This window comes from Arachis ipaensis, chromosome B7 (genome assembly GCF_059453495.1).
Source record: "Arachis ipaensis isolate K30076 ecotype BB chromosome B7, ASM5945349v1, whole genome shotgun sequence".
NCBI classification, from domain to species: Eukaryota; Viridiplantae; Streptophyta; class Magnoliopsida; order Fabales; family Fabaceae; genus Arachis; species Arachis ipaensis.
In genome coordinates, this window is record NC_142442.1 from 129,996,243 (window position 1) to 130,023,794 (window position 27,552).

General features: G+C 35.5%; 3 protein-coding genes across 3 annotated transcripts; all 3 read right to left on the minus strand.

Annotated features, from left to right (window-relative positions):
* Nucleotides 1-5,891: 5,891 nt before the first annotated feature.
* On the minus strand, nucleotides 5,892-7,921 carry LOC107605894 (SNARE-like superfamily protein). Its single transcript, XM_016307831.3, has one exon. It carries the CDS (start codon nucleotides 7,339-7,341, stop codon nucleotides 6,526-6,528), a length of 816 nt encoding a protein of 271 aa, XP_016163317.1. The 5' UTR covers nucleotides 7,342-7,921; the 3' UTR covers nucleotides 5,892-6,525.
* Nucleotides 7,922-12,649: 4,728 nt separating this feature from the next.
* On the minus strand, nucleotides 12,650-19,021 carry SS1 (glycogen/starch synthase, ADP-glucose type). Its single transcript, XM_016307829.3, has 14 exons — nucleotides 18,392-19,021; nucleotides 17,855-18,225; nucleotides 17,627-17,704; nucleotides 17,409-17,533; nucleotides 17,182-17,263; nucleotides 15,895-16,068; nucleotides 15,598-15,679; nucleotides 14,925-15,079; nucleotides 14,761-14,850; nucleotides 14,377-14,501; nucleotides 14,161-14,269; nucleotides 14,016-14,071; nucleotides 13,838-13,877; nucleotides 12,650-13,089 (listed from the first exon to the last, which is right to left on the minus strand). The coding sequence occupies exons 1-14, from the start codon at nucleotides 18,687-18,689 to the stop codon at nucleotides 12,934-12,936; spliced, it is 1,941 nt and encodes a 646-aa protein (XP_016163315.1). The 5' UTR covers nucleotides 18,690-19,021; the 3' UTR covers nucleotides 12,650-12,933.
* Nucleotides 19,022-19,041: 20 nt separating this feature from the next.
* Nucleotides 19,042-22,040, minus strand: LOC107605892 (protein IQ-DOMAIN 21). The gene is made up of 4 exons (XM_088492446.1): nucleotides 21,994-22,040; nucleotides 21,193-21,668; nucleotides 20,268-20,561; nucleotides 19,042-20,097 (listed from the first exon to the last, which is right to left on the minus strand). Exons 2-4 carry the CDS (start codon nucleotides 21,283-21,285, stop codon nucleotides 19,327-19,329), a joined length of 1,158 nt encoding a protein of 385 aa, XP_088348572.1. The 5' UTR covers nucleotides 21,286-21,668; nucleotides 21,994-22,040; the 3' UTR covers nucleotides 19,042-19,326.
* Nucleotides 22,041-27,552: the final 5,512 nt, after the last annotated feature.

Below are 27,552 nucleotides of genomic sequence, written 5' to 3' on the forward strand. Positions count from 1 at the left end.
GTTCCATAACTGAGACTCATAGTACCTGGGCTTAAAAGGTCTAGGCTTCACCCATTTGTTTTTTCCTCTTGCAAAAGCAGTAGGTTGATTCTGCACATTTCTCACATTCTGGACCCATTTATTGTTTGAAATTTTGGTGGGAGGTACTCTTGTCTTTTGAGAAAATCCATCAGGTTTTCCACCAATCATGACCACAGTCTTCATCTTCTGGTTGACGGGTTGTACCCAGTGTTGTTGACACACTTGTTCAAAGGAGTTTGATTGCCCAACTTTTGTTTTCCCTCGGCTATCTTCCGCTTTAGCTCGTTAGTTTCATTTTCTTTTTCAGCAATCTTCTTTCTCAACTCAGTCTTTTCTTTCTCTTCAACTTTGTACTTTTCAAACTCTTTTGCAGCTTCCTTGTCAAAAACAACATTGCACTTTGGACACATGGCGATGGTGCTGTCAGATTCTTTAATTCTCAACAAAAAATCTAACAGATCCTCACCAGAATGAGGATAAACTGGCTTCTTATCTTGCTCAAAGATCCTCAGGTCTTTATTTTCATCTTTATCATTAACCATTGTGGCATCAACTTCTACCATGTTGACTGACAATTTGAATGGCTCAACATAATTTGAGTCAGCAGTAAAATGTTCAGTGTCCACCTTCATAGTAGTTTTATCTTCAAACTTCAACATTCCCTCCTCAATTATTTTTTGTATTAAATCCCTGAAACGGACGCAATTATTAGTGGTATGTGAGAACACCTGATGAAACTTACAATTTTTTTATTCTTTATTTCATCAGCTGAAGGTATCTTTTTTCCTTCTGGTAAAATAAGCTGCTTATCTTTTAATAAAACTTCAAATATTTAATCTGCCTTAGAAATATCAAAAGAATAAGTCTTATTTTCAGTTTTGGAATAGGAAGAAACCTTTTCTTTTTCTTTAACAGGCTTCAAAGATTTGCATACATAAGGAGGACCTCCACACAATTCAGCAATATAAACCTCTTTCTCATCTGAATCACTACTATTGGAAAAACAATCCACATATGCAACTTTTTTAGAACCTTTTTTGAAATTTTTTTTTTCTTTTTTAATTTGTTCTATTTGTCTTACTCTTTCAGCTAACTGGGAAAGATCTAAAGTATGTTGATTGACAAGTTTCTCCCTAACTCCAAATTCTAACCCATTAGTAGCCATTTTGACAACTTCAGTTTCCGGAATCGGAGTAAAACACTTATTTCTCATGTTTCTAAATCGCGCCAAATAAGTATCAATGGATTCTCCTTCTGCACGTTTGACAGAGAATAAATTCGTATGACTAACTTTCAATTCACCTCGAAAAAATTGATCATGAAAATTTCTTTCTAACTGTGCCCAAGAATGAATAGAATTTGGTCTCAAGTTGGAGAACCATGTAAATGCATTTTTTGTTAAAGAAGAAGGAAAGTATCTCATCTTGAGATATTCATTAGAAGCCGCTTCCCCAATTTCAACAGTATATCGAGCAATATGCTCTATTGTAGACTCATTTTCTTCTCCAGAAAATTTTGTAAGGGATTTTGGAATTTTCCAACCCCTTGGGAGCTCTGCTTGTTGGACACATTCAGGAAAAGAAGACACAAAATATGGCCTATTTAAGCAACCAACATTAAATCCCAAACGGTTTAAAACTTGTTCAACCTTTCTTGCTAGATTATAATGCCCCTCTAAGTTGTTTTGCCTAAATCTTTCTAACATATCGTCAACATTTTGACCATGTCTAGGCATGTGAACATCATAATTAGGAATTGCTCCACCGTTCTGATTGACATTATCAACTCTTAAACTCAAGTTGTCATTTTCTTCTAAATTTACCACAGTAGCAATCCTATTGACTTGCCTATTTAATTGTTCAATTCTAGTGTTTGTGTTTTCTAAAAGAGGATTTAAAACTGTCACCATTTGATGAGTTAACATGTTTACTAGATCATGGTGGCTTTCATCCATCTGTTGTCTAATATTTGCTAAAGATCCCACAGTTTGACTAGGTTGATTGACAGGCATTGCTCTTGACATGTCAGGAAATACAGGTCTGAAATTTTCTACCCTAGTGACAGTGGATGTAGTAGAATTAGATGCACTGTTATTTCCTGTATTAATAGAATGTGAAAAATTTTGTTGTGATACGTGTGAACCTGACGCCCCAGAAACAGGTACATTTGACATGCCATATGGATTTTGATAAATAGGATTTTGAAAAGTTGAGTAGAGAGGCACAGGCAATCCTTGTGACACCATGGAGGGGACATACCCCGGTGGCAAGCCATATGGCGGCCACCCCACGGTATTCATGTGAGTTGCATTTAACCCTGTATGGGCATGGCCAACGCCATCATGCCTCACTGACATCAAGGTAGGCTCTGCGTTTGAAACCACATGAGAATTTCCGGCTTCATTTCCTCTAATCTCATCACTAGAAGTAGAAGAAGATGCTGCAAAAGTATTTGACATGTCAACTGACGCTGATTTCCTTGGCTCTGGACGCACGAACTTACCACTGCGCAACCACATGCAAATTCAAAAGCTCTTACTTTTTCTTTTGACAAACTACAATCTATTGACAATGTCCCACCGGGCGTGCCAATTTGTTTTACTCAAATTTTTGTTCCATTGTTAACAACAAATAAATCAACAATTTTCGAGTTTTGTTTCACAATCTTAATTCAAGGAGCGGAAACGACTCCTTTTATGGGTGTCTCAAAGTCTCAATTGTAGTTCGAAAGTAAAATTAAAGATAAAAAGGAAAACATACAAGGTGCCGGAGGCAAAGTAAAATACAGAAATTAAAACAAACAGGAAATTAAAAAGAAGATGAAAGAAGAAACATGAACGTAAAAGAAAAAAAGACGTAAAAGTAAAGAAATTTTGTTAATAAAAAACTGGAAAAAAGCAAAGTACAAGTGTTTGAGTTCAGAGGAATTACTTAAGATTTCCAATTTTACTCTGTGATACCAAGGGGCTGAGAGCGTTTTGGGTCTCTAAGTGTTTTTCAAGAAGAACTGAACTGATTACAACGTGTTCCTAAAGCTCTATTTATAGACTAGCCTAATCTCAATGGGCAGTTACTCTTTGTACACCACTTGAAGAAAATTTGAATTTCTCGTAACTGTTCCGCACTTCTTGCTTGATGTTAATTTCAAAATTTAAATAAATAACCAACTATCAAATGATCTAATTTAATTTAAAATAGATATAAATATTATATATAGGAACATTACCAAATAACTAATTATTTCTTTTTATAATTTTCTTATAAAAATTATATTTTGTCTAACACTTCCTCTCTTCTTTTCTTATTCTTTCATAATTTTATTATGGTATCAGAGCCTTAGTATCCTCCTTGAAGATGATACACAAGCTATCATCTTTCCGGTTAAAAATCACCCAACTTCTTTTTCAACATCCTCCCATGATGAATAATCAATCTTTTAATTTAGCTCAAAATCCAACCAATCTCTATTATGTCCATCCAAGTAAAAATCTAACATCAGTCTTGGTTACACCAGTTCTAACAGGAAACAACTATCATTCATGGAATAGTTACTATGGCCTATCTATACCTTCTTCCGACCGTTTCATTTGCACCTTCTTCTGTGAGTTTTGTCTGCATTCTGTTTCAGCAGTTGAATCTGCATCTGTTTTAGCAGTTCCATCTGCACTCTTATTGCACTCCACGCGCCCTTTTTTTTATCGCGCTCTATGCGCCCTTTGAAGACCACTCTTATTGCGTCATATGCGCAGTCTAAAGATTAATCTTATTGCGCTCTACGCACTTATTTTATTTATTTTAAGATTGATCTTTAGAGAGCACGTATGACGCGATAAGAGTGGTCTTCAAAGAGCGCATAGAGCGCGATGAAAAAAGAGGGCGCATGGAGCGTAATAAGAGTGCAGATGAAACTGCTAAAACAGATGCAGATTCAACTGCTGAAACAAAATGCAGACATGACCGCTGAAACAGAATGCAGACGAAACTCGCAGAAGAATGTGCAGATGAAACTGTCGGAAGAAGAAGGTGCAGACAGGTCATAGTAACTATTCCATGAATGATAGTTGTTTCCTGTTAGAACATGTGTAACCAAGACTGATGTTGGATTTTTACTTGGATGTACGTAATAGAGATTGGTTGGATTTTGAGTTAAATTAAAAGATTGATTATTCATCGTGGAAGGAGGTTGAAAAAGAAGTCAGGTGATTTTTCACCGGAAAGATGATAGCTTATGTATCCTCTTCAAGGAGGATACCAAAGCTCTGATACCATGATAAAATTGTGAAAGAATAAGAAAAGAATGGAGGAAGAATATTATACTTTATATTTCTTAATTGATTGAATTGAATTGAATTGTATATGATAAACAGGATAAAACTAAATATATATATTATCCTATAAAAGATAAAATCAAATAAAATAAAACAAGAACAACTAAAGATAAGATAAAGAAAAGATAAGATAAGATAATAAAGACAAAAATTGTAATGGAATTTATGTATTTTGTTGGGGTGAATTTGTGAGCCACAAAACTTTTTTATTGTTGTTATGGACTAAGGTGGAAGAGTAGTTTAATAATCTTGGTATCTACTTTAAATAATTTCTTCTTTCGTTCCTCTAATAGTTCATTATAAATACAAAATTGATCATGAATTATTCCAACTCCATTGGTTCGGAGGCTGAGTTATTATGTTCCTCTATCCATGTTTTTAATTTGCTATTATTGTAAGAGGCTAAGAAAATGATAGTCCATTCACATGATGTTACTTACCATCGTATATTTTGGACATTGATCTAGAAAAGAAAGTAACAGCAGATGAGAGTGATACTGATAATGGAAGAAAAGAAAGAAGCAAGCAAACTTGCATGTGACACTGTCGGTAACGCATGCTTGTTCTGATTTGTATTATTATTCTTCAATATTAAGCCACCTAGCCCCATTATTCATGATTATTCCATTTGATTTGGGTATAATATCATATGATGTGATTTGATTTGATTTAGGCATTAATTTAGTTATATTATTAACACCTGATGGCTGTGTTACGTTCCTGCAAGGCACCCCTGAACTTGAACTTGATTTGTCCACAAATTAAACAACATATTTGCATAAAATTAAAGGCTAAGCTTCTTCATACTTCATAGTATTGGGGACATCAAATATGTGGGCAATAAAAAGCATCCATATCGCCATTCTGTGTGTCCCCACTCCCCATCTCACCCTTCTCATCAATGCTTTTTATTCTGTGTGGACATGTTTCTATTTATTATCAGCTATTAGGCTATTAGCATCAGATGGAAAAAAAATCTACTTTAGAGACATTTATTTCTTTAAGTTAATATCTGGATTCAATTTTACCTGATAAAAGGCACATGTAATTTGCCTTCTTTTTAATCTATATTCTTAATTCATAGATAGTGGCATATTCTCCTCTGTCTAACCCAACTACATATACAATGAATAGTGAAACATGATTGCAGACATTTATGAAGAACAAGTTATGAATTTTGCTCCTATGTGTTCTTATGAGATTGATTAAATAAATAAAAATTACAAAAGTTGACACTTACACTATATACAATGCATTGATTCATTGAACACTCTAAAAGGTTTTATTATTTCTATTAAAAACTTTGTATTTATAATATCCCTAGACAAATGTACAAAATACAAAATGTATACATGTCGATATGCAAGGAAATTCTGAATGGGGGCAAACTTTTTTCAAAGTTATTGATTTAGGTTTTAGTAGCTGCGAACGTGTACTTCACTAAAGCCAAAGACAAGTCATATTTGCACTGGAAATTTAATCTTCTTATGTGTGTTTTATATGGTAAAATCATTAAGCAAGAAGAAAATAAAAGTAAAGATTATATAAACAAATTCCATAAATTGGGAGACAAAATACATTGAGCAGCAATTTTTCATTCTGCATATTCTCATGATGTTACTGTATCATTCATTGATGTACGGAAAAGAAGTGCATCAAACTACTTCTTCACCTGTTCAAATACAATCTAAAAGAATAGAATCCATGAACTTAACAAGAGAAAGCTCAATTATGCTTAACAAGTAGCAGAAAAACATATCATAGTCATAGTCAACATCTTTTTGGAATCTGTAACTTTGCACAATTGAGGAACAACTTGAATCAATGGGATCTTTTCTCCATATCTCAATTCCCATGGAAAAAAAAGGTAAATTTCCAAAAAGGAAATAAAAAACAAAAGCTCAAGAATCAAATTAAATCAAATAGAACCCACCCCACCACCACCAAAATCACCATATACATACCCAAAGGTTTGTTTTTCTTTTCTCCAATATACAACAGAGCATGTTCATGTGACTGTGATCAACCCCTCTATTTCTGCGAATAGAAACAAAGAAGCTAATAATCCCTTTCCCCAAATGAAGAAGGGACAAAAACCGAAAGAAATTAAAATCCCCTTTCCATTTCCTCCAAAAAAGTTCCAATTTTTATCTGAGTTTTTTTATGATCTTCAAAATTCAATAGGTCATGCACTTAAATCCGCTGCAAACCCATAACCAAATCACGAACAAAACCATGCAAACGGACAAATCAAGAAGCAGAACCACCCAAACGTGCTTCTTCCATATATGCTTCGCTTTCTGCCGATGATGATCGTTGGCCACGCAACCACCCTTCGCCGCCACCCCTAGCGAGAAGTCCCTTGTTCCGCCGCCGCCGTTTGCTTCGTCGGAACAAACGTCCACCTTGTTCTCCGGCGAGCCACCACCGTCTTTGACTTCTCCGTTGACGGCCTCCACCACCCTCTTCTTCTTTTTCAACAACATCCCCTCCTGTGGCTTCCCGAGGAGCGGCACCGTCGACGGCGACCTCCCTATCTTGTTGGCGGCGGTGGATGGAGATTCCACGATAGGGCTTCTCGAAACGGGGGCGGCGTCGGTCCCCCCTGATTCGAAATCGAGCGTTTCGCCGAATATGGAATCGAATTGGGACTGAAAGCAGAACGCTACAAAGTCATCATCTTTGGTTGGGGGTTGGGATCGGAGGAAGGCGGAGGAGGAGTCGCGGAGGCGGTGGAGGAAGCGGAGCTGGAAGGGCTTGATTAACCGGTGGTCAAAGATGGCGAAGAAGACGAAGGGAGGGTCTATGAGGAAGGTGTAAGAGCGGCGTTTTAGGGTTTGGGTGAAGAGAGAGTGGTTCGGAGGTGCCAGAGCGATGCATTTGGAAGCGAGGCACTCGACGTCGGGATCGGCGGTGGTGGCGCGGCGGTGGGCCAGGACGGTGGTGGCCCTTGCAATGCACACGTATTTGATCAGCTCCGGATCCGTCACCATTCTGGGAATCCGAATCAAAGGAGAAATTGGAAATTGGAAATTTGTGGGGTTTTGACTTTTGAATTTGATTCGGGTAAGAGTAGAATTGGCATTGAGAATTGTTGCCCAACCGAAATAGATCAAAAAGAAGAGATTGGTTTTATTCTTGATGTTGTGAAACTGATGTTGATCGTTGTTTTAGGGTTTTTGAAATTGGGAGGAAGAATTTTAGAAGAAAGGGAATGAAGTTTGTTTGAGAGAAAAGAAAATAAAAGAAAGGGAAAATGGAAAAAGAAAAAGGAAAAAAAAAAAAAAGAGCTTTGATCTGCGGAGCTTGGAGCCAAGCCAACTGTTATTGTCGTTACCTGTTGCATTCTGTGGTGGACACGCTCTTTGCTGACTACGGTGACTATGCACTATAAAATTCAACATTTGAGAAATTATGAAATGAAATTACTCTAGTGAAAGGATAAAGATGCATCCATTCCATTACAAAGTCCAAAGGCTTCAGGACACCCCCATATGGATGCACCTCCTAAAAGCCTAAAAGTAATTTCTATATTAAAAAAATAACAAGAAGAAGATCAAGACAAGAGGTTTCAGCTCAGCAATCTCCTTTGTTAAGGGTATCAAAAACATGCAGCTTGCAAATTGTGTCGGCGGCCATCCTCACATGGCCTAGTCACACTTGTATCAAAATTTATAATTCTCATTTTCCCATGTATCTCTTAAAATATCTCATAAATTAAATTAGTCTTAAAAAGGAGTTTTTTAATTTTTGAAAAAATGACAAATAGATCCTTGATTTTTTATAAAAATACTTTCTCAGGAACCTAAAAGTATTTTTCAATGGTAAGGGACAAAAATGTCTGCGGGACAAAAGATCAGGGACCTATTTATCCTTTTCTCTTAATTTTTATATGGAGGCGTTGATAGAGTATAGCGACGATATGGGGGTTTAGGGTGTTTCACCGAGATGTGACGGCGGTGTAGAAGAAATCGGTGGCACCGATTGGGGGACGGAAATCGAATGGACCGATATCAGGACGCGGAAGGTGCACAAATCGGTGGGTCCGATTTGAGACCCCCTGTCCACGCGTCACGCATGCATCTGGCTTCTTGGTTGGCCCGTGACTCTCTATCCCAAGGACAAGTGTTTCACCCCCTCCCAGCACTATCTCTTTCACTCTCACTCTCGTATCCTTTTCTTCTTGCTCCTAACCCCACCACTTTTCCCATTTTACCATTGTTGGACCACAACAATCCTGCTGAAAAATTTAAACAAAAATGTCAAGAAGACAAAAAATTAAGGAAGTAAATCAACCAGAGTTTTATATTGTTAATTATTTTGGACATCTAAATTATGTAAGTTTTTATTTTTTAATAATCTGATTTAATGATAATAATAGTGATAATATTAGATTTTATTAGCAATATATATTATAATGGCACTAAGTAGAGATTAAGCATGTATGTATGTAAGATTTTATTATTAGGTGGTTAGAAATAGAAATTAAAATAGGAATTAACTATGTATGTATGTATGATATGGTTATGGTTAGTAAATAAATTCTACCAGTGAAGTAGGTTTTTTTTTATGCATATTAGTTAAAATAAAATGAAAAAATGAATGAATGTGATGAATGTATGTAAAGAATGAATGAATAAAAGAAGAAGGAAAATGAGATCTGTACATATTAGATTGGAGTAGGTAGATATTGATATATTGTTGTTGTTATTATTAATATTAGTAATTGAGTTTAATTAATTATTATAATTAATAATAAAAATTTAATTAATTATTTTATTTATGATCATTAATAATTGAATTTTAATTCAGTAAAATTTAGACAATAAATTAATAATAACTAAACTTAGATTAAAAAATTAGTATGCTATGTTATGAATAATAATAATAATAATAATAATAATAATAATAATAATAATAATAATAATAATAATAATAATAATAATAATAATAATAATAATAATAATAATAATAATAATAATAATAATAATAGAGGCTGATTTATTGTGTAAGGTTAATTAATTTTTGTTATAAAGTAATGAATATGATTAAAGGATTTTTGTATAACAGATTTAATGTGTATGTTTGAAATGCAATTATGTTGGGAATTAGTCACCAAAAAAAAAATGTTGGAAATTAGTTATAATGGACATGTTAAGGATAATTGTGTTTTTGATAATATAGTTATATTATACTTGTCCTTATAACGGAAATGTGATATTGTAGGGTTCACGGATGTTGATGTGTGATCATTTAAAGCCGTCGGATCCATATAACCAAATTGTTGAGTCACAGTTACGCGAGACTGGATTTTATTATGTATCCCAAATTGGAGTTATCAAATGTCAGTCAGCAATGATTAATGCTCTGATTGAGAGATGGCGGCCCGAGACTCACACATTTTATTTCTGGTTGGTGAGTGTGTCGTGACCTTGGAGGATGTGGTGGTAATTCTCGGTCTACCGACAAATGGTCTTCCGGTTACAGGTCCGACCATGAGTAGCTTTGAGGCATTGGAAGCCGAGTGCTTGCACCAATTTGGAGTTGCACCGAGGAAGACGGACTGTAGAGGGAGTTTTATAAAATTAACGTGGTTTAGGGGTTTGAAAGATCCTATAGTGTGACTTCCATTGTACCTCCTTATCTCCCAACAGTACTTCTTTTGCATTTTGGTAACCCTGATCAACCAGTCACAACTATTCCCATATTCTGTACATTTGGCATAGAATGTCGTCGGTTCCGACTCATATACCCGATAGTCCACACCTCTCCGGATGGTATAATCTTTCATTGCCTTGATTACTGCCTCCCTTGAACTGAATTCCATCCCCACTGTGAACTCATCATCCGCCACAACAGGAGGCGCTGCATACATAAAAAGTAATAAATGCTTTATTATGTACTCAGTAATAAGTCTTTTATTACAACTCAATTAATAAACACACTTTACCATATAAGATCATTATAGTCTTATTTTTCACTATTCCATCTACGTAAAGAACAACTAAATATAATTCATAACAAAGAACTATTAATTAATAAAAAAATCAAACGCTATGGTCACAAATGCCTAGTCACATATCACATATATTACTCATCCGACTTATTGATCTGCTACTTCAGAGTTTCACATAGCAACCTAGGTTTACGCACTTGCATTCATATATTGCGAAAACTCCGGTGCGTGCATAGCCTCAAAATCCAACATCCGCATGAAAGAAGGCTCCTGAAACGGATGCGGGTTTGCTAGTGCATTTGCAACTTCCGCCACATCTGCGTTCATAGTGCCGCCAGCTTCATCTTCGTCTTCACCTGGACCGACGATCTCATAGTTACTTTCAAATTCATCTTCGCTTTCATTATTATAATCTTCCAATTCAATGTTACGGTTCGCTTCAGATTGCTCAAACTCAATATATAACTCGATGCACGGCATTCGGTGGCGATTTTCCATGTACATTGAAAACATTTCATGCATATTCGCTTCGTCCGTCACGTACTTGGTCTGAAATTGAACAAACCCACCAAACACAGATAAAGGATACCTGTACAAAATACACGATACTCTCCTACATCTTTGAAAATATATCTTCTCACAAATCACACCTTTCAATTCCTCAAATGACAATGTGAACGGAATAACATCTAATGGATTTTCACACACAAATTGAACTCCCTCATATGTTTGCAATAAGATCTGCCTGTAATAATAAATCTTCAATACAACTCTATCATCCATAACATACACGTATTTGACTATTCTCAACCTCACAGAAATTTATTTTACAAAAATGAAGGAGAAGAATCAGAAAAGAGAAGAGAAGAGGAAGAACATTAGCTGAGACCGGCGCTGAAGAAATGGGACTTCTGTGAGCTCTTTCCAGTTTATGTATACACTAACGGGCAAATCGGACGGACTGACCGCGTGCACTCCCAAATCAGTGGGTCCGATTGGTGCACGCCGGATTAAAATAAAATTTTTCACCACCAGTAATCGGTCCCACCAATTACTGCACTCTTCGGTTGAAAAACTTGGCCACCCAGAAATCGGTGGCACCACCCAGAAATCGGTGGCACCGATTTCATGCAACCTCAACGTCTCCCTCACACAAATCGGTGGGTCCGATTTGTGTTACTTCTTCTCTCTGCTTGAAATCGGTGGGTCCGATTTCTTCCCCCCAAATTTCCAAAAAGCAACGCCGTTATAATAGTGTAAATCACCCCTAATGATCATATCCCAGCATAACTCACACCACCAAATCATATCCAAAAAAATCAGCCTTTAAAAAGATCATCTATTTTTTAAATTAATTATTAAAAAAGATTTTTCTGTTAGTTAGATGATGGTGTCAGGTTAAGTGTCACATAATATAATGGTAGATTAATGTCACGTGTCATAAAATAATTAGTTGACATGTCAGGTCAATGGTTCTTAGTACGCCACATGTCACTTGACATGTAAAAAAGTTATTTATAATCAAAATAATTTCTGAAAATTCAAATGTAAGTCATTTTCATCTCTAAAATTTTAAAAATTAATCAAATTAGTTCTTATATAATTTTTTTTGCATAATATTAAATTTAAAATATTTTTTAATAGTACTAATTTTAATATTATTTTTAAATCTTAATAAACAAAATTCTCTTTATATAAAATAATAAAGACAATTAAATTATTATAAAATTATTTTATCATTTATATTTTAAAATTTTATATTTTCAAATTATAATTTTTTTACAGTAAAAATTTTTTATTTAAACAACTTTATCAAATTATTGTTGATTATATATTTAAAATTTAATATTTTAAATCTCACTAGATAATATAATAGTTATTTCAAAATTTAAATTTTTTAAATTTATAATTTTTGTTATTGTGTAATTTATATAATAGAACTCAATAATTAAAAAATCAATTTATAAAATTACTTGTTAAATTTTAATATTTTAATATAATTTTTTTTAAAATAACTATTATATTTATTTAGTAAAATCTAAAAGATTAAAACATTTAAAATAACTACTATATTATTTAGCAAAATCCAAAACGTTTGAAATCTTGTAGATAAACTCGCTAGTTTTTCAACATTATTTTTTTATATTAATAATCAAATGAGTACTTTTAGGACACTTAAAAGCTCTTTTTAAATTGTAGCAGTATACATGTGGATATTCAGAAGATATGGACAACTACTACTAATTTATAGTTCTTCATAAAAATAAATAATTTTGCGTATTCTTGTTTTTCCTAGACCATATATTATGCATAGTATACTTTAATGGTAACATACAAGTATTTCGTTAGTTTATACAACTATATCATCTCATCTCATCTCATCAATGGAAGCTTATAATTGAATATAGTAGTGAAAATACACCAAATTGATGGACTCAATGGGGAAAGAAAAAAAGAATCACGTATTGAATATACTCCTAAGAATATTTGCTGAGTTTATATGCTGATATGGCATCACCAATGAGAGCAAAACTGCGTGTAATTAAAATATAGTAGCAAAATTATACAGCAAATAGATGGAGTCCAAAATATTGATTCTAGTGAGTTGATATCATATTTGAAGTCTTCATCAGCAATAGGGTGGATCCATAAATGCCCATTCTATGACTTGTTCATACTGAGTAGCAGCATTTACCCAAGTATAGTCTCTTGTCATTCCTCTTCTCATCAATCCCTCCCAAGAAGACTTGTATTCTCTGTATGTTTGTATGGCATATCTCAGAGCCTATCAATCAAAATAAAAATAATTAGAACACGACGGCGACGGCGATGATGATAAGGTAGTTCTTTTAAAATAATGTTGACCAAAGAAGCCGCCCACATGGATTAAAGTTCAATATCTTTTTAGACAATTAAATTAAAAATTAAGGACGAGTAATTGTAATTGTTCTTGGTGTACACAATAAAGGTTTGTTCAAGTCCTATAACAGTGATGGAAAATGAAGCAATTAGTTATTGAATCCCTCCCCCAAATGGGTTTGTTTCCCTTAGTTTATCTTGTCTACTGGAGAATGATCTGTAAGTATCTCTATAAACATTTAATAACAAACCCCCAGACATGCCATGATTCTATATTGAGGTGAGTGTTTCCTTCAATCTAATCCTTATGAGGAAGAGAGAGATTTATCTAAGAAGAGAATTCTAAAATAGTGGTTGATACAAATTATGCTTACCATAGTATTAGTCCATAACTTTTGTTTTCTATTCAATGATGGGGACTCCTCTACGCACAAAAAAGAAGGAAAAGGAAAGTAGGACAAGCTATGCTAGGTCTCACATGTCACAACCACAAACTTATGTTGTAACCTTATTGGTTAACCAAAGTGGCATTGACTAGAAAATTCCACATCAATTTGCATTTTGCAAAGGCCAAACAACATAAAAAGGAATATTCTTGATTGAATAACAGGACACTGTCATAACATAACATATATATTAAAAAAAGAATGAATCTGAATGAATAGGAATCTTACCACTAACATGTTCTCCTTTGTTAGTGGAGAAAACGTCCACCTGTTAGTCAAGTTAAAAAGACAGTCATTCAATTTCCTATAGTTGTAAAGTTTATTAATGAAAATTGCATTTGAATTTTCAAATGAAACTATAAGTTGAAGAAACAATCCAAGCCATTGAAGAAAAGGAGTAACATACCCTGTGCCTTCATCATTTTTTACTTCAGCAAATGGGTTAAAATTTTGAACAGTATCCTGTTAAAAACAACCAAAAGTTAAAGGCGTCAATGGAAGGAAACCAAATCATATTGAACAAGTCAATGGCTAAAGTTTCCTCGACTAACTCTCAGCCCCCCGGTTTGATGAACCACTGGTATAGTTCCATATCTCATTGCATACAACTGATTTAGTCCGCAAGGCTCGAATGTCGATGGCATCAATAGTATATCACACCTGGTCATAATAGGAATGCAGCAGTAGTAAGAAGCATGACCAATGCAGAAACATTACAGCATAACCTGTTAATTGCTCTAGGAAGGATTCATAATCTTTGGGATTACCCTGCAGTTATTCTATGAGATATTGGAACATTAAATCCAACCCAACCCCGAAATTTATCTCTATAAGTAGCCTCTGTTGCTCTCATCCAATCTTCGTATGCAGGATTTCCAGACCCAAGCATTACCTGAAGATTGAAAAACAATTAGACAGGGTCAACCAGATATGAAGGCCACAAATACAGTACAGCAAATTCCTCTGAAATAATACTTACATATATCAATTAGTATTTGAGGGGCCTCAAACATATTCTCGAGTGTATAAATATTTAATATTTTATTTAGCAGGTAATCATAGCCTACAATTTCTAAATTTAAATTTTGTATGCTACTACATTATGGTTTCAAAGATATATGTGCCCAGAACTAATTTACAAAATCACTTACAAACTGAACATCATCTTCCATGAGTTCTGCAATTCCCATGCGAATCAGCTCAATTCCTTTTTGATAGTCTAGCCTTCCAATGAATCCAATCTACAATTTGCAGCTATAATCAATAAAAGAAATAGTGGATCAAAATTTTATGCAGCAAATTACAAAAAACTTACCACTGGGCAATCGGGTCTCTCTGGAAGACCCAATTCCTTCTGCAATTCTATCTTGCATTTGACCTTCCCAGAGAGGTCATCAGCAGAATATTTGAAAGGAATATATTGATCAGATGAAGGGTCCCATTCAGTAACATCAATTCCATTTGTGATCCCTAAAACAGTAACAGAGTCATTACAAGGTTGAGCTTTGAGGTGCATCATTTAATGAAAGATTAACAACATAGTTCCTTCATCCTTGGTTTGATTTTCCGTATTTCGACTCACCAAACGACATGTAATTCTTACTTTCTTAGTATTAGGCATGGACATAGGGTTGACAGAAAAGATAAACAAAAAAAGAAGCATCTTGACTCTGTAGTGATTATTACAAAATAATAAGTTCTCTGCTACTGCATTTATGAAACCACATCAGGGCTACAACAAAGAAAACAAGTTACAGTAACTCCAAAGTTCTACTTAGATAATTCAAACCAATACATTTATTACAAGTTCAACAGATTCTACAACAAGAAGTCCAGATTAGCATTAGCAAGCATCTTATTCTAAATAGACTATGGAGAAAATATGCATGCACTTTAGCTTTCTCTAAAACATGAAATTCCCTCAGGACTCAGGAGTTGTGCTAGAAAGCGTAACGCTACAAGAACAAAAAGAGTTTGAAGGAACATACCACTGAGAACACTTTTTCGATCTTTCAGTAGCTCATGTAGACCATATCCACCTTCACTGGTTGTGATTTCCCAGGAATAACCCTGGCAAAGAGATCCAGGTTTTACAGATTGCATGTGATCACAGTATCAAATACAAGACAATGATACAAAGCATGTTATTACATCATAGTAATTTCAACAAATTGATGAAGGCTTTAAAACCTCAAGGAAAACAGAAAATATTGAGCACCATACAACCAAATGTTTTGACTCAATAAACAGCAGCAACAAAAATATGTGATGTGCAGGATAATGACCTTGCTTACTGTAACTATCCGATCTGCTGTAACAATGGCACCTTTCAAAAAATTGACAGCTTCACCAGTGTCGAGAGCGTGCATCCTTGCCCAATTGGGGAACACCCACTCCAGTGCTCCACGCCACTCCAAAGGTAGCCCCAAGTTACCATATGTAACTATAGGTTCCACTCCCTGAAATATAGCATCATCAGCTTGTTTGCTGATATAAAAAGACTAATGACAAGAGATAAACTATCTAAGAATTAATTATAACCAAACCCTGCAAGTTTTTCCACACAGTTTCATAATATAAATTTGTATATTACATTTAGGTTTTAGCCAATCATGCATCCTAGATTTGCATTTGGGACTACAGATCAAAGACAATCAAGTGAGTCAACAACACAAATGAACCTATCATTGCCAAACAGATGTGTCTTTTTATGCATCTATAAACAGATGTGTGTGTATGAGATAGTCAAGAAACACCAGCATCCTCTTATCCAAGTAATCATGTAGTTAGGGTTGTATAAAAATTCAAAATAAGTCCCACCTAGTATGATTAGTGCTTGACCTGCTTGGTTGTTAGTATAAGGCTTAGTTTGGTAAAGTTTTTATTTTTTAAAAGTAGCTTATAAAAGCTAACTTTTAAAAGATGACTTTTTAAAAGTTGTAGCATTTATATTTGGTAAATTAAATTAAAGATTGCTTTTAATAATCACAAGCAACAACAATTGCATTTGGTAAAATAGCTTTTAAAATTTAAAAATACTATAATAGACATAAATACAAGCATTAAATTTGAAAATTAGTTAACATATGAGGTTATATTAGACTTTTAAATTTTGAAAAGCACAAGCCAACTTTGAAAAGTTCTATCTTAGGTGTTTTCAAAAGTACCCCGATTTTTTAAAAGCTACAAGCACAAGCACATCATCTTTTTTATTTACCAAACACAAAATGAGGAGTTTGAGCTTTTAAAAAGCACAAGCACCTCTTCGAAAAGTTTTACCAAACCAAGCCTAAACCTCAAATAAAAAGTATAAAACTTTCAACTTTTGGAAATGCAATTTACTATTTTAAGATCTTTCTGTCTAATTTCTAGGATATGACTTGGAAATTCTCAATTAAAAGAAGCCAAGAAGAAGGCAGAGAGTGAAAAAACATAATAAGAACTAATAGAGACCTCCTTTTTCTGCCTGAGAAGCTTGAAAGCCCAAGTTAAGAATGCATTGAGGTCAAAGGCTCAAAGCACAATGTTATTGATCCTATTCTTAGTAACATAAAAAAACGGAATTAGTTTACCTGGTGTGCAATGTTATGTATAACTAATACACTGCGTGCATCCTTATATACCCCATGTGGACGATACTTTGCTGCCAAAAGTCTGCACCAAAGTTGAAGCAACAGTACCAATTATCAGCAAGACTGTAATATCACCTCATATTATTATTGGAACTAAGATAGTTTTTGCAACAGTGGTTCCATTGGAAAAGAAACTTAAAAGAGTAGAGAAAGGTAGGCATGCATACACTGGAACAAGGCTGGCATGCCAATCATTAACTAGGAATAAACATCTTTCTCCATAAGTGTACCCTCCCAATGGAAGCACCAATGGGGCTTCACATGCAGCATGGCAAAGCAAAGTGTACCGAAACTGTAAAACCAAATGAGAAGGAAATTTATCATTATTTTGAAGTAGAATACACATCAAGATCTATAATGAAAGCTAGAATTGGACAGATTATACCTGATTGTCCCCAAAAGTGCCATACATGTCCCCATATGGACTCCCTGCTCTATGAAATGAAGGGTGATCCACAAATACCTAAACATTGTAGCAGTACTGAGCACCATCAATACAGAGTTGAAGTATATGCATGCTAGGATGGAAGAATTACAAAAGGTTTAAAGAATCCATCAAAATTAAATTCCATATGAAATGGCTATAAAAATCTCAGGAGCTCTTAGTTCTTACCCAATCAACACCTTTCCTATACTCATGGTAAAAGCCAACTTCTTGAGCAGCACCAAAGCAATATATTTGGATGTTGCAATCCATGTCAACTGCACCAGAATACCTAGCATCCTCAGAAGTACCATGCATATATCTTGGCGAGACGACCATAACACGGTGGCCACGAGATGCCAGTGCTATTGGCAAAGAACCACAAACATCTCCAAGGCCACCAGTCTTTGAATATGGAGCAGCTTCAGCAGTAACAAAGGTAATATTATAGGACACCTTAGTCTCAGCTTTCTCTTCTAACTCTTCTCCAACCTTAGCCTCAGCTTTCTCTTCTAACTCTTCTCCAACCTTAGCCTCAGGTTGTTCTTCTGTCGTGATCCCTATATGTCATTCATACTCTAGTCATCTCTACTAATCAAAATCATGGCATCCTCCAAAATTTGATGGATGCAGGATTACTCATATACAATGAATTAAGGGAATTCAAGATTCAACAGAAACAAGAAACACTTAAAAAAGAAATGATGAAAGGGAGAAAGAACAAACCGGAGCCAGGAATCAAACGGAAGCCAACAAGTGAGCCAAAATCATCTGTCTCTCTGGCCAACAAGAGACCCCTTTCTTGTTCTTGTGGTTGCTCGTCTTTTAAGGGAAAGGGGTTGTCTTCGTTATGGGAAGCAGGAGGACCAACCTCGCCGGAAAAGGATCTTGTGAGGCGCAGGTTAGCATTTCTTGAAGCTCTTGTAAGCAGAGAAGAAGGGAAATGGGAACCTAGTTGGAGATGCGAGTGCCTTACAAGAACAAAGGAATGGTGATGAATAGGAGTGAGTTGGAGAGACTCCATTGGAATGGTTCGATTTTGGAAGGAAAGGATCGTGAAGGAGGCTAAGAAAAAGAACAAGAATCACATGAAAGAGTGACGTGAGAGAAAGCAAGAAACTAACAAAAAGCGGCCTAGTGTGAAGTGTGGGGTAGGGTGTGTAAGATCCACAAAAACCGCCAAATTCCGGGAACAAACCACCGTGCCTTTTAAAGCTACTTAAACCTCTAACAATGGAGCCATCCAGATCCTCATCCTAAGTTGTTGTTCTTGTCTTCTTCTCATCTTCTGATTATAAAACCCTTCACCACCACAATTCTAGATTTCTTTTAGAATCTTTCCACAATGGACCAACTTCACTTAAATCACATTATTATTTTATAAAATATATGTTGTGCATGATAAGATAAACCATATAATATAACTTTACATTTTTAAATAGGGATTACAAAACGGAAAACATAAGACGGCCTCTCTTCCTGCATGTTACAATCTCCACTCTTTTCTCGAGTTACACACTGCTGCTAGTGACATCAAACACATTATTACACTACTAAGATAAATACGAATGCGTGTCAAATGACCAAAGTGCGGATCATAAAAAACATCATATCTAATTACATTTTCTTTTTCCTTCTCGGAATTGTAATAAAAAGGCAAGTCATGCCCAACCATGGGCTCCAAGGAGAAGACCAAAATCTTCCCCACTAACATGATCTGGGCTCCCGCCAGAAATTCGTCTAGACTGGAGCCGCACCCCATTTATCTTTGGGCTTGGGCACCTTGGAAACTGATAGGTTGCAGTGGGCCCACCAGAGCTAGATGAGTCAAAGCCCAACCCAACAGCAGGGGTTCTCCTTGCAGAAGTGTTCCAGTTGGGCCCAGGTGAAGGCCGTTGCTTAAGTTGGCCCTGACCCCTAACCTTGGCCTTTGCAGACTGGGTTGGGGCCATGTAGCTAGGCACAGTTGCACCTCCACTGTGCTGTCTCTGGTGTTGCAATTTTGAGATAGGGCTTGAATCAAGGTATTCTTGGGCCATCAGGCCCATATTTGCGTGAATTGGATCACGAGGCCCAAGCATGTCCATCTGAACCGTTTTCTCTTGGGACATGTCATCGGTGTGTTGTTGTGAGTGTTGTGATGACATCCAACGCTCCAACCAGTTCCAATCCAATTGTGCAGTCTCGCTCTTCTGGTAGTTGAAGGCGTAAGCAAGAGCTCTCTCCCTCTTCATTCTAGCCTCATGTTGTCTCTCCTCTTGCTTCTTTTTCTCATGACTTAACTGAATTCTACGAGCCCTTACTCTTGCCTGAACTCGAACCAATGCTTGCATGCACCGCATTGTCATCTGCGCTTGCTTCCGCACATTGTGTCCCCTCACAAGTGCCTGCAGCCTCACCAATCCCTTCAATGCACGCAGTGCACGTCGAGCCTACACCATTCAATATGTTATCTAGATTATTTTTCATTAGTAATAATTTTTTTGTTAGGTGGTTATACTTTATGTTCTTTTTTATTTACTCTTATTACAAAATTAATTATAATTGAGCCTATAGTAGAGTGGTTGGCTTATTTATGGAGTAGACCAAACCCTAGTCTTACAAGGTATCCTCTGTAGTACGATTGAATGAGTACTGCAGCCCTTTCCTCCTTGGAGTGGCGTCCATAACCCGCCATTCTCACAACTCTAGCGGCTGCCTGAGCAGCTGCCACAGCAGCTTCAGCAGCTACGGCAGTGGCAGCGGCAAAGGCAATGGCATGATTTCTGTCCTCAGCCACTGGAGTGGATGTGGTGCTACCCTCATTAGTTCCATCAGGAGAACTCTCTGCAGGAAAATGCTCAAAAGACACAACTTCTGCTGCTTCCTGCTGCCACTTGTCTTCATTATTCTCCTTCTGAAAGTGAAAATCATGGATGAAATCTTAATTATTTGGATCTAAGACAAGTTTTATGGTGATGGGGGATCTAACATAGGACGCACATGATGATGAAGGAGAAAGATGTGATGGGTTAGGTGGTGTGATAACTATGTGACACAAATATTTGATATCTGATCATATGATAGGGGACCATATGCACACATAATTACATGCACATATACTTGAAATGGGTTGATGGTCCTAATAACAAGGGCCAGAGCAGCTCATACTTTTAGGGGTTTCATAAAAGACAACAATAAGTAAAAATGACAGTTGCTATACTTATGACATATGAAGCAGAAACTAGTCTTAATTAATTGTGTAAGGTAAGATTGTGATGATGCCATTATTACTACTTATGCCGCAGTTTTGGTTGTTTGGTTTTGAAGAAAGTATCCTAATAACTAATTGAAGAAATTAAAATTCTGCATTAGTAGATAGTGATCAATGACATAATAAACATCCAATTCTTCTAGTGTAAATATTATTATATAAAATAGTCGAATTTAACCATGATAACATAGCATGTATAGTGAGAATTAAAATAAACATACATGATTCTCCAAGAAACAAAAAGAAGGACCAAGTTAATGGATTGATTGGTTACCTTGTTGTGTGGAAGGGGTGAGTTGGAGTCCTTAGGGAATGACTTGAAAACTTTCTTGACCGAAGAGAACCAGCTTCCCCTCTTCTTCCCCATCTGATCTTCTTCTGTATCACATGCAATCCAGCAGATACAGAAGATGGAACACCATCTGTAACTGCCAGAGAGAGAGAGAGAAAGAAAGAGAGTGAGTGTGTAACTATGTATGTAAAGGGCGCTGGATGGCGCGGTAGGAATTAAATAAGATCACGTTCACGGATGAATGCACACGTCAACTACCGCTACTATTATCTTGGGTATAGCTACATAGATAGAATATAAAGACAAAATTACTATAATTCATTGAGGTGAAAATAATATTCTTCTATTTTCCTTTTTCATCATGTGATCAATCACGAGCCTCAACCCTAAGTCACACGCCATGTACGCTGCTCACTCAATTCTTAGTTTCATTGACCCCACTGCCTTTAACATGGAATCTGCCAAACCACCACACAACTTGTCAATTATATATTAACATTAAGCTTAATTAAGCTGCATATCACATCTAATTTACTCTCTTCATTATTAGGAAACAAGTCACTCTTCTATCACTTAGATCATCATATAAAATTAGTCTCACATTGAGGAAAATAAAGAAGACTGAAAAGCTTATAGTAATTTATTATTTAGAATGATAACTAACTTTTTATTGATTGAACACTTATCTTAGTGAACTTTGTCGTTTGTAAGTACAATTATTGTTCACATGACAACAAAATCATGGATCAAACCTTAATTAATTACTATTACTTGAGATGTTACCTTGCTGGTTACATGCACTGATGCACACAACTTTCATCCAATGATTACAGCCAATATAATTTGACCCATCAGCAAGCATTATATAATTTCATTTCCTTGTGACGACATTGTCATGTGATATTTTTTCTTCTTCATCAAAAATACAAAAATGCCAAATTCCTTCTTGCCATCTTAAGCAAGAATAGACACACACACACACATCCCTCTTATCATCATTACCTTAACATTTTTCTCTGACGTGTCATGATCATAGAGCTTTGGCATACACTTTTGTCTTTTTTTCCTTTTCCTCTTTACTCTTGTAAGTTTCTAACAATTTTTTTAGATTTTTTTTCACATTTAATACCTGTTTTACGATTATTTACAGTTAATTATTTTTATTTATTGAAAATGCAAGAGTTGACATTAAAGATAAAACTAATCTCAACTTCGGAGCAAATTTATTATTATTCGGTTCTTAATCAAATGTGATAGCTTTAATTCTTACTGTAAATATAAAAGAAAATTAAAATTTTGGATAATTGTTTTAGGTTTTTATACATTAAAATATTTACAAATTAATAAAAAATTAGTCATATAATGTGAGTATTTGACGGTTAATACTCAGATTTCGGGGAAGCTCTAATGAATTCTTACACACACATGCATATGCATGCAGATTGAACATTATTGTTGGACCATTTTGGATACATATGAGAGTAACGTTACACGTTGAGCTTATGAAAACAGCTAAAAATTAAACGTAATTGAATGTATCTTTCTTCTTCTATTATTGTTGAGGTTGATGTGAACGTCTCTTTTGGGTGTTGTGAACCATGATGGGCTGAAAAAGATGAAAGAACTGAATTGAAGTCTTTTATTGACCATGATGAAATTAAAGAGAAAAAAAAAAAAAAGCTTATGATATTTGCTTGTATTGAAAGAGAGACAGAAGAAGATATGTATAAGGTGAGCAAGGTAAGAAGGGTGCATTAGGATGGTGAGATGCTATTTTCAGCAATTTATTGTGTCACTTTACACATGCCTTGTTTTTTCCTCCTTATTAAAACCATGTTATATATCCTTGAATTGAATTAAAGACAGCTTTATTCGAAAAGTCTTTTTTATGTTATTCCTATAAAGAGTAGTGTAACTTTTTCAATACCTATACAACTCGAACATAAGCTATATTTGCCAACCCAACTAACCATGTGTTGATTAATTAGTAATTACTTTACATTGCTTCATTGATCACCATGATTGTAATGGAATACACACCTATGCTTCCCTTATATTTGCATGAAATAATCCCACCAGCTCCAATTCAAAACTATAATTTTATTTTTCTTTTAAAACAATGCATATATCCAAGTTGAACAGTATTTCTATTTCATTAGGCCAAGCGTGTTCGCATTGGAGACTTTGTGAACCTATAAATGAAAATTATAAAATTACTATGTGTTTGCCAATGTAAAAAACACCAGTTTCGTATTAAACGATGGAAAATGATTTTTTTTTTTTCAATTTAAATTTATTATTAATTATGTCGGTGTTGTGAATTTCATGATCAATTGGGTATTCAACTAACACAATCAATTCCAAAAATAGTAAATTATAGGTCACCTTTTTGTTTATAAGGGAAAAACAAAACTTTTTTATTTAATTCTTTTGTACTCTAAAAATACATATTAAAATTATAAATTAAAAAATTTAATAATAATTTTATTACGTATTTTTAAAATACATGTTAACTTAATTTTTTTTTAAGAAAAAAGACGTGTATATCCTATTTTGGTTGCAGCATAATGGGCGGTTTTTGGACAGCTGCAGAAACACAGAATAATATTTTAAATGTCTTGGGGACAAGAGAAGAAAACAAAAAGGAGGAGCCTATTGGATCAAAGAGAGAGCTATGGGGTTATAAAAAAGCCTAATGTGAAAACCCAAATGAGGAGTCTATAGGAGATGCTACCAATCAGGATAGCAATGGGCTTTACCAGCAAAAGATATTAATGGGTCCAATACGTTTTGAAAACAACAAGGCTAGGAGAATAGAAGAAAAGGAGACAGATCATCTAGTATTAAAGAATGTCACTTTAGGGGTGGCCTTAAAAAAACACACAGGTATGATTACAGCTATGAATAAAGACACATCAAGGAAACAAGAGAAGCCTGCTAAGGCGAAAGATACTACGTATACAGAGCAGTGGGGGACCAAGAAATATAGTATGCAAGAGGAGAAGGCAAAAAAGGAGAAGAATGCACAAGTTCTAAAATCGGTGGAAGGAGAACAGTATTTTGTGGAGCTGGCTAGTGATGAAGATGCAGAAGAGAATATGGAAGAGCAGGAACAAAAGGAGTCAACAAAATGGGAGATAGAATTAGCAAGATGTATAGAGATGGGATTGAACCTGAAAAGAAAAAGAGAAGACAAGGAAATGCTCCAGATTACTAATGTCGAATGGGATAAGATGCTAGCAGAGAGTGAGAAGCAAGCTCCCAAAAGGATGAAGAACGGAAAGGAAGGAGAATACAAGCTGGTAAACACTAGAAACATAGGAGGAGAACCTATGGCATGGGACAATGCTATGGCTGAGGAGGCGGGCCTAATCATGCCCCACCCTCAGCCATGAGTATTGTAAGTTGGAATTGTCGAGGACTTTTAGCCGCCTCGACAATTTCCGAACTTACTAATCTGTGTAAGCAGATTAAACCGGCCATAGTGTTCTTGATGGAAACGAGAGCTAATACAGTGAAGATTAATAGGATTAAGAAAAAAGCTTCTTTTTGATAAGTTCTTTTGTGTTGAACTCCGGGGATTGTCCAGAGGGCTATGTTTATTATGGAAATCTAATATAAATATTAATGTTTATTCGTGGTGTCATAACTTTATTAAATCTGACATTGACTTAGGAAATGAAAAATGTTGGAAAGGGTGTTTTGTTTATGGTAATCCGGTGTTTAAGCAAAGAAGGAAGCTATGGGAAGAGCTCTCTGTAAGTAATAACTGTCTGAATGGACCACAGGCGTATATAGGAGATTTTAACGATATATTAACACAAGAGGAAAAGATAGGGCTTAACCCTAAACCAAAAATACAGATAGAGGTGTTCAGGGGATTTGTAGATGCTAATAAACTCATGGACCTTGAATTGAAAGGCGGAAAATTTACGTGGTTCAGCAATCCTAGGAATGGGTTCATTACAAAAGAGAGATTAGACAGAGTACTAGTAAATTGGGAATGGAGAGAAGTGTTTTTAAATGCAGTTCTTACAGCTATTCCAGCAGTGAGCTCAGACCATAGTCTCCTAGTAGTGAATATGGAGCCTAAAACTAGAGGCAAAAGGGAGTTTAAGTTTGAAGCTTTTTGGACGGACCATGAGGAGTGTTTGGATCTTATAAAAAGAAGCTGGGATATGGAAGTAAATGAGTGTAGATCTTGGGATAGGTTTATAAAAAAGAGAAATAAGTGTAAAGAAGAGTTGAGCAGATGGAGTAAAAGGAAATTCAAGAGAGCTGATAAGGAGATTGAAAAGCTTAAAGAAAGATTGCATTTTTTACAAAGCTCTAACATGACGGATCGAGAACAGCAGAAAATTAATCATATTAAAGTGAAAATTTTACAGTTATGGAAGCAAGAAGAAAAGTTTTGGGGACAGAGGTCTAGATTAAAGTGGCTTAAGTGGGGCGATAAAAATACAAAATTTTTTCACGCCACAACATTACAAAGACGAGACAGAAACAGAATTGTGAAATTAAAAGATTCAGATGGAAGATGGGTTCAAGGGGAAAAAGAGATTCTTAAACTTATAGAGGACCATTTCAGAGATCTCTTTACTACATCAGGGAGTAGAAATTTGGAGAACTGTTTCAAAGAAGTACTTAGAAAAATTACTCAGGATACAAACATAAAACTTACTGAAGCAGTAAGTGAAAAAGAAATAAAGGAGGCAGTTTTTAGCATGGGGGTTTAAAAGCGCTAGGCCCAGATGGACTAAATGGGATGTTTTATCAGAAACACTGGGATATTCTGAAGGAGGATGTCTATGCGGTGGTGAAGAATTTTTTTGAAACAGGTATTTTACCACAAGAAATCAGTCAGACCACAGTGATTCTTATTCCAAAAGTCAATCAGCCAGAGAATTTGAACCAATTAAGACCCATCAGTTGTTGCAATTTTATTTACAAGATCATATCGAAAATCTTAGTGCAGAGAATGAAGGAAGTGTTAGTGGATTTAATTTCACCGATTCAAAGTACTTTTGTTGGAGGAAGGCTCATTCAGGATAATATTGTCATCGTTCAGGAAGCTTTCAATAAACTTGTTAAAAAGAGTAGAGAAGGATCTATGAAACTTGCTATTAAATTAGATATGAATAAAGCTTATGATAGGATGGAGTGAGACTTTTTGGAAAAGCTTCTGGAAGCTTTCGGATTTTGTGAAAAATGGGTGAAGATGGTAATGGCCTGCGTAAAAAGCGCGCGATATAAGTTTAAGGTGAACGGGGTCTATTCAAGTGAGGTGGAACCACAAAGAGGGTTAAGGCAAGGGGATCCCCTATCTCCATATTTATTCATTATAGCAGCTGAGGTTTTCACAATTTTAATGAAGAAAGCAGAAAGAGAAAATTTAATATCTGGGTTCAAGATGGCACCTACAGCTCCAGCCGTATCTCATTTGTTATTTGCAGATGATTGTATTATTTTTGCAGAAGCTAAAGAAGAAGAGATATATCAAATTATACATATTTTTAACCAATATACGGAAGCTTCAGAATAGAGAATTAATCTGGAAAAATCTGGTATCACCTTTGGAGATCAAATCCTCATACAAACTAGAGTGAATATCGAAGAAATCCTTGGAATAGCTTCTTGGGATAATCCGGGAAAGTATTTGGGTCTACCAGCAAAATGGGAAAGATCAAAGCAAAAGGCACTAGAATGGATAGAAGAAAAGGTGCAAAGAAAATTAGAAGGATGGAAAGAGAACTTGTTGAATCAGGCGGGTAAGGAAATTTTGATCAAAGAAGTAGTGCAGGCTATCCCATCATACGCATAAAGTTTCCTAAAAATTTTTGCAAAAAGTTGGGAGCCAGAATTGCCAAATTTTGGTGGGCTAGCCCGGGAAGAAATAAGGGCATTCATTGGAAAAGTTGGAATAAAATTACTTGGAGCAAGCAAAGTGGAGGGCTAGGGTTCAAAGATTTAGAATGCCAAAACTTAGCGCATCTAGCGAAGCAAGCGTGGAGAGTGGCAAATAACCCCGAAGCCATTTGGGTAAAGATCTTAAAAGCAATATATTTTTCGGAGAGTAGCTTTTGGGAGGCCAAAGACAATAAACATGCTTCATGGATATGGAAGAGTATTTTGGAGGGAAGAGATTTTCTAAGAAGACACGGGAGTTGGAGTATTGGAGATGGTTCAAAAATTAACATTTGGGAAGATAGATGGACTGTGAGAGGGAGTAAGCTTGCTAAATCAGGAGATGGGGAGCTCCACGCGATTAAGGATATTTTGTTAGAAGGGGTAGGTTGGAACAAGGAAAAGATACAGCAATATTTCCCACCTCAAGTAAGGGAT

Bases quoted from the DNA above. Each gene is read 5' to 3' on its own strand.
- LOC107605894 (XM_016307831.3), bottom strand. From the start codon at position 7,341: ATGGTGACGGATCCGGAGCTGATCAAATACGTGTGCATTGCAAGGGCC.
- SS1 (XM_016307829.3), bottom strand. From the start codon at position 18,689: ATGGAGTCTCTCCAACTCACTCCTATTCATCACCATTCCTTTGTTCTT. The intron at 17,264-17,408 runs GTATGCATGCCT...ACTTTGGTGCAG, and splicing joins CATGCCAGCCTTGTTCCAGT to ACTTTTGGCAGCAAAGTATC. The intron at 16,069-17,181 runs GTAAACTAATTC...GCTATATTTCAG, and splicing joins TACATAACATTGCACACCAG to GGAGTGGAACCTATAGTTAC.
- LOC107605892 (XM_088492446.1), bottom strand. From the start codon at position 21,285: ATGGGGAAGAAGAGGGGAAGCTGGTTCTCTTCGGTCAAGAAAGTTTTC. The intron at 20,562-21,192 runs GTAACCAATCAA...TTTCACTTTCAG, and splicing joins CACCCCTTCCACACAACAAG to AAGGAGAATAATGAAGACAA. The intron at 20,098-20,267 runs GTAAGACTAGGG...TGAATGGTGTAG, and splicing joins CGTACTACAGAGGATACCTT to GCTCGACGTGCACTGCGTGC.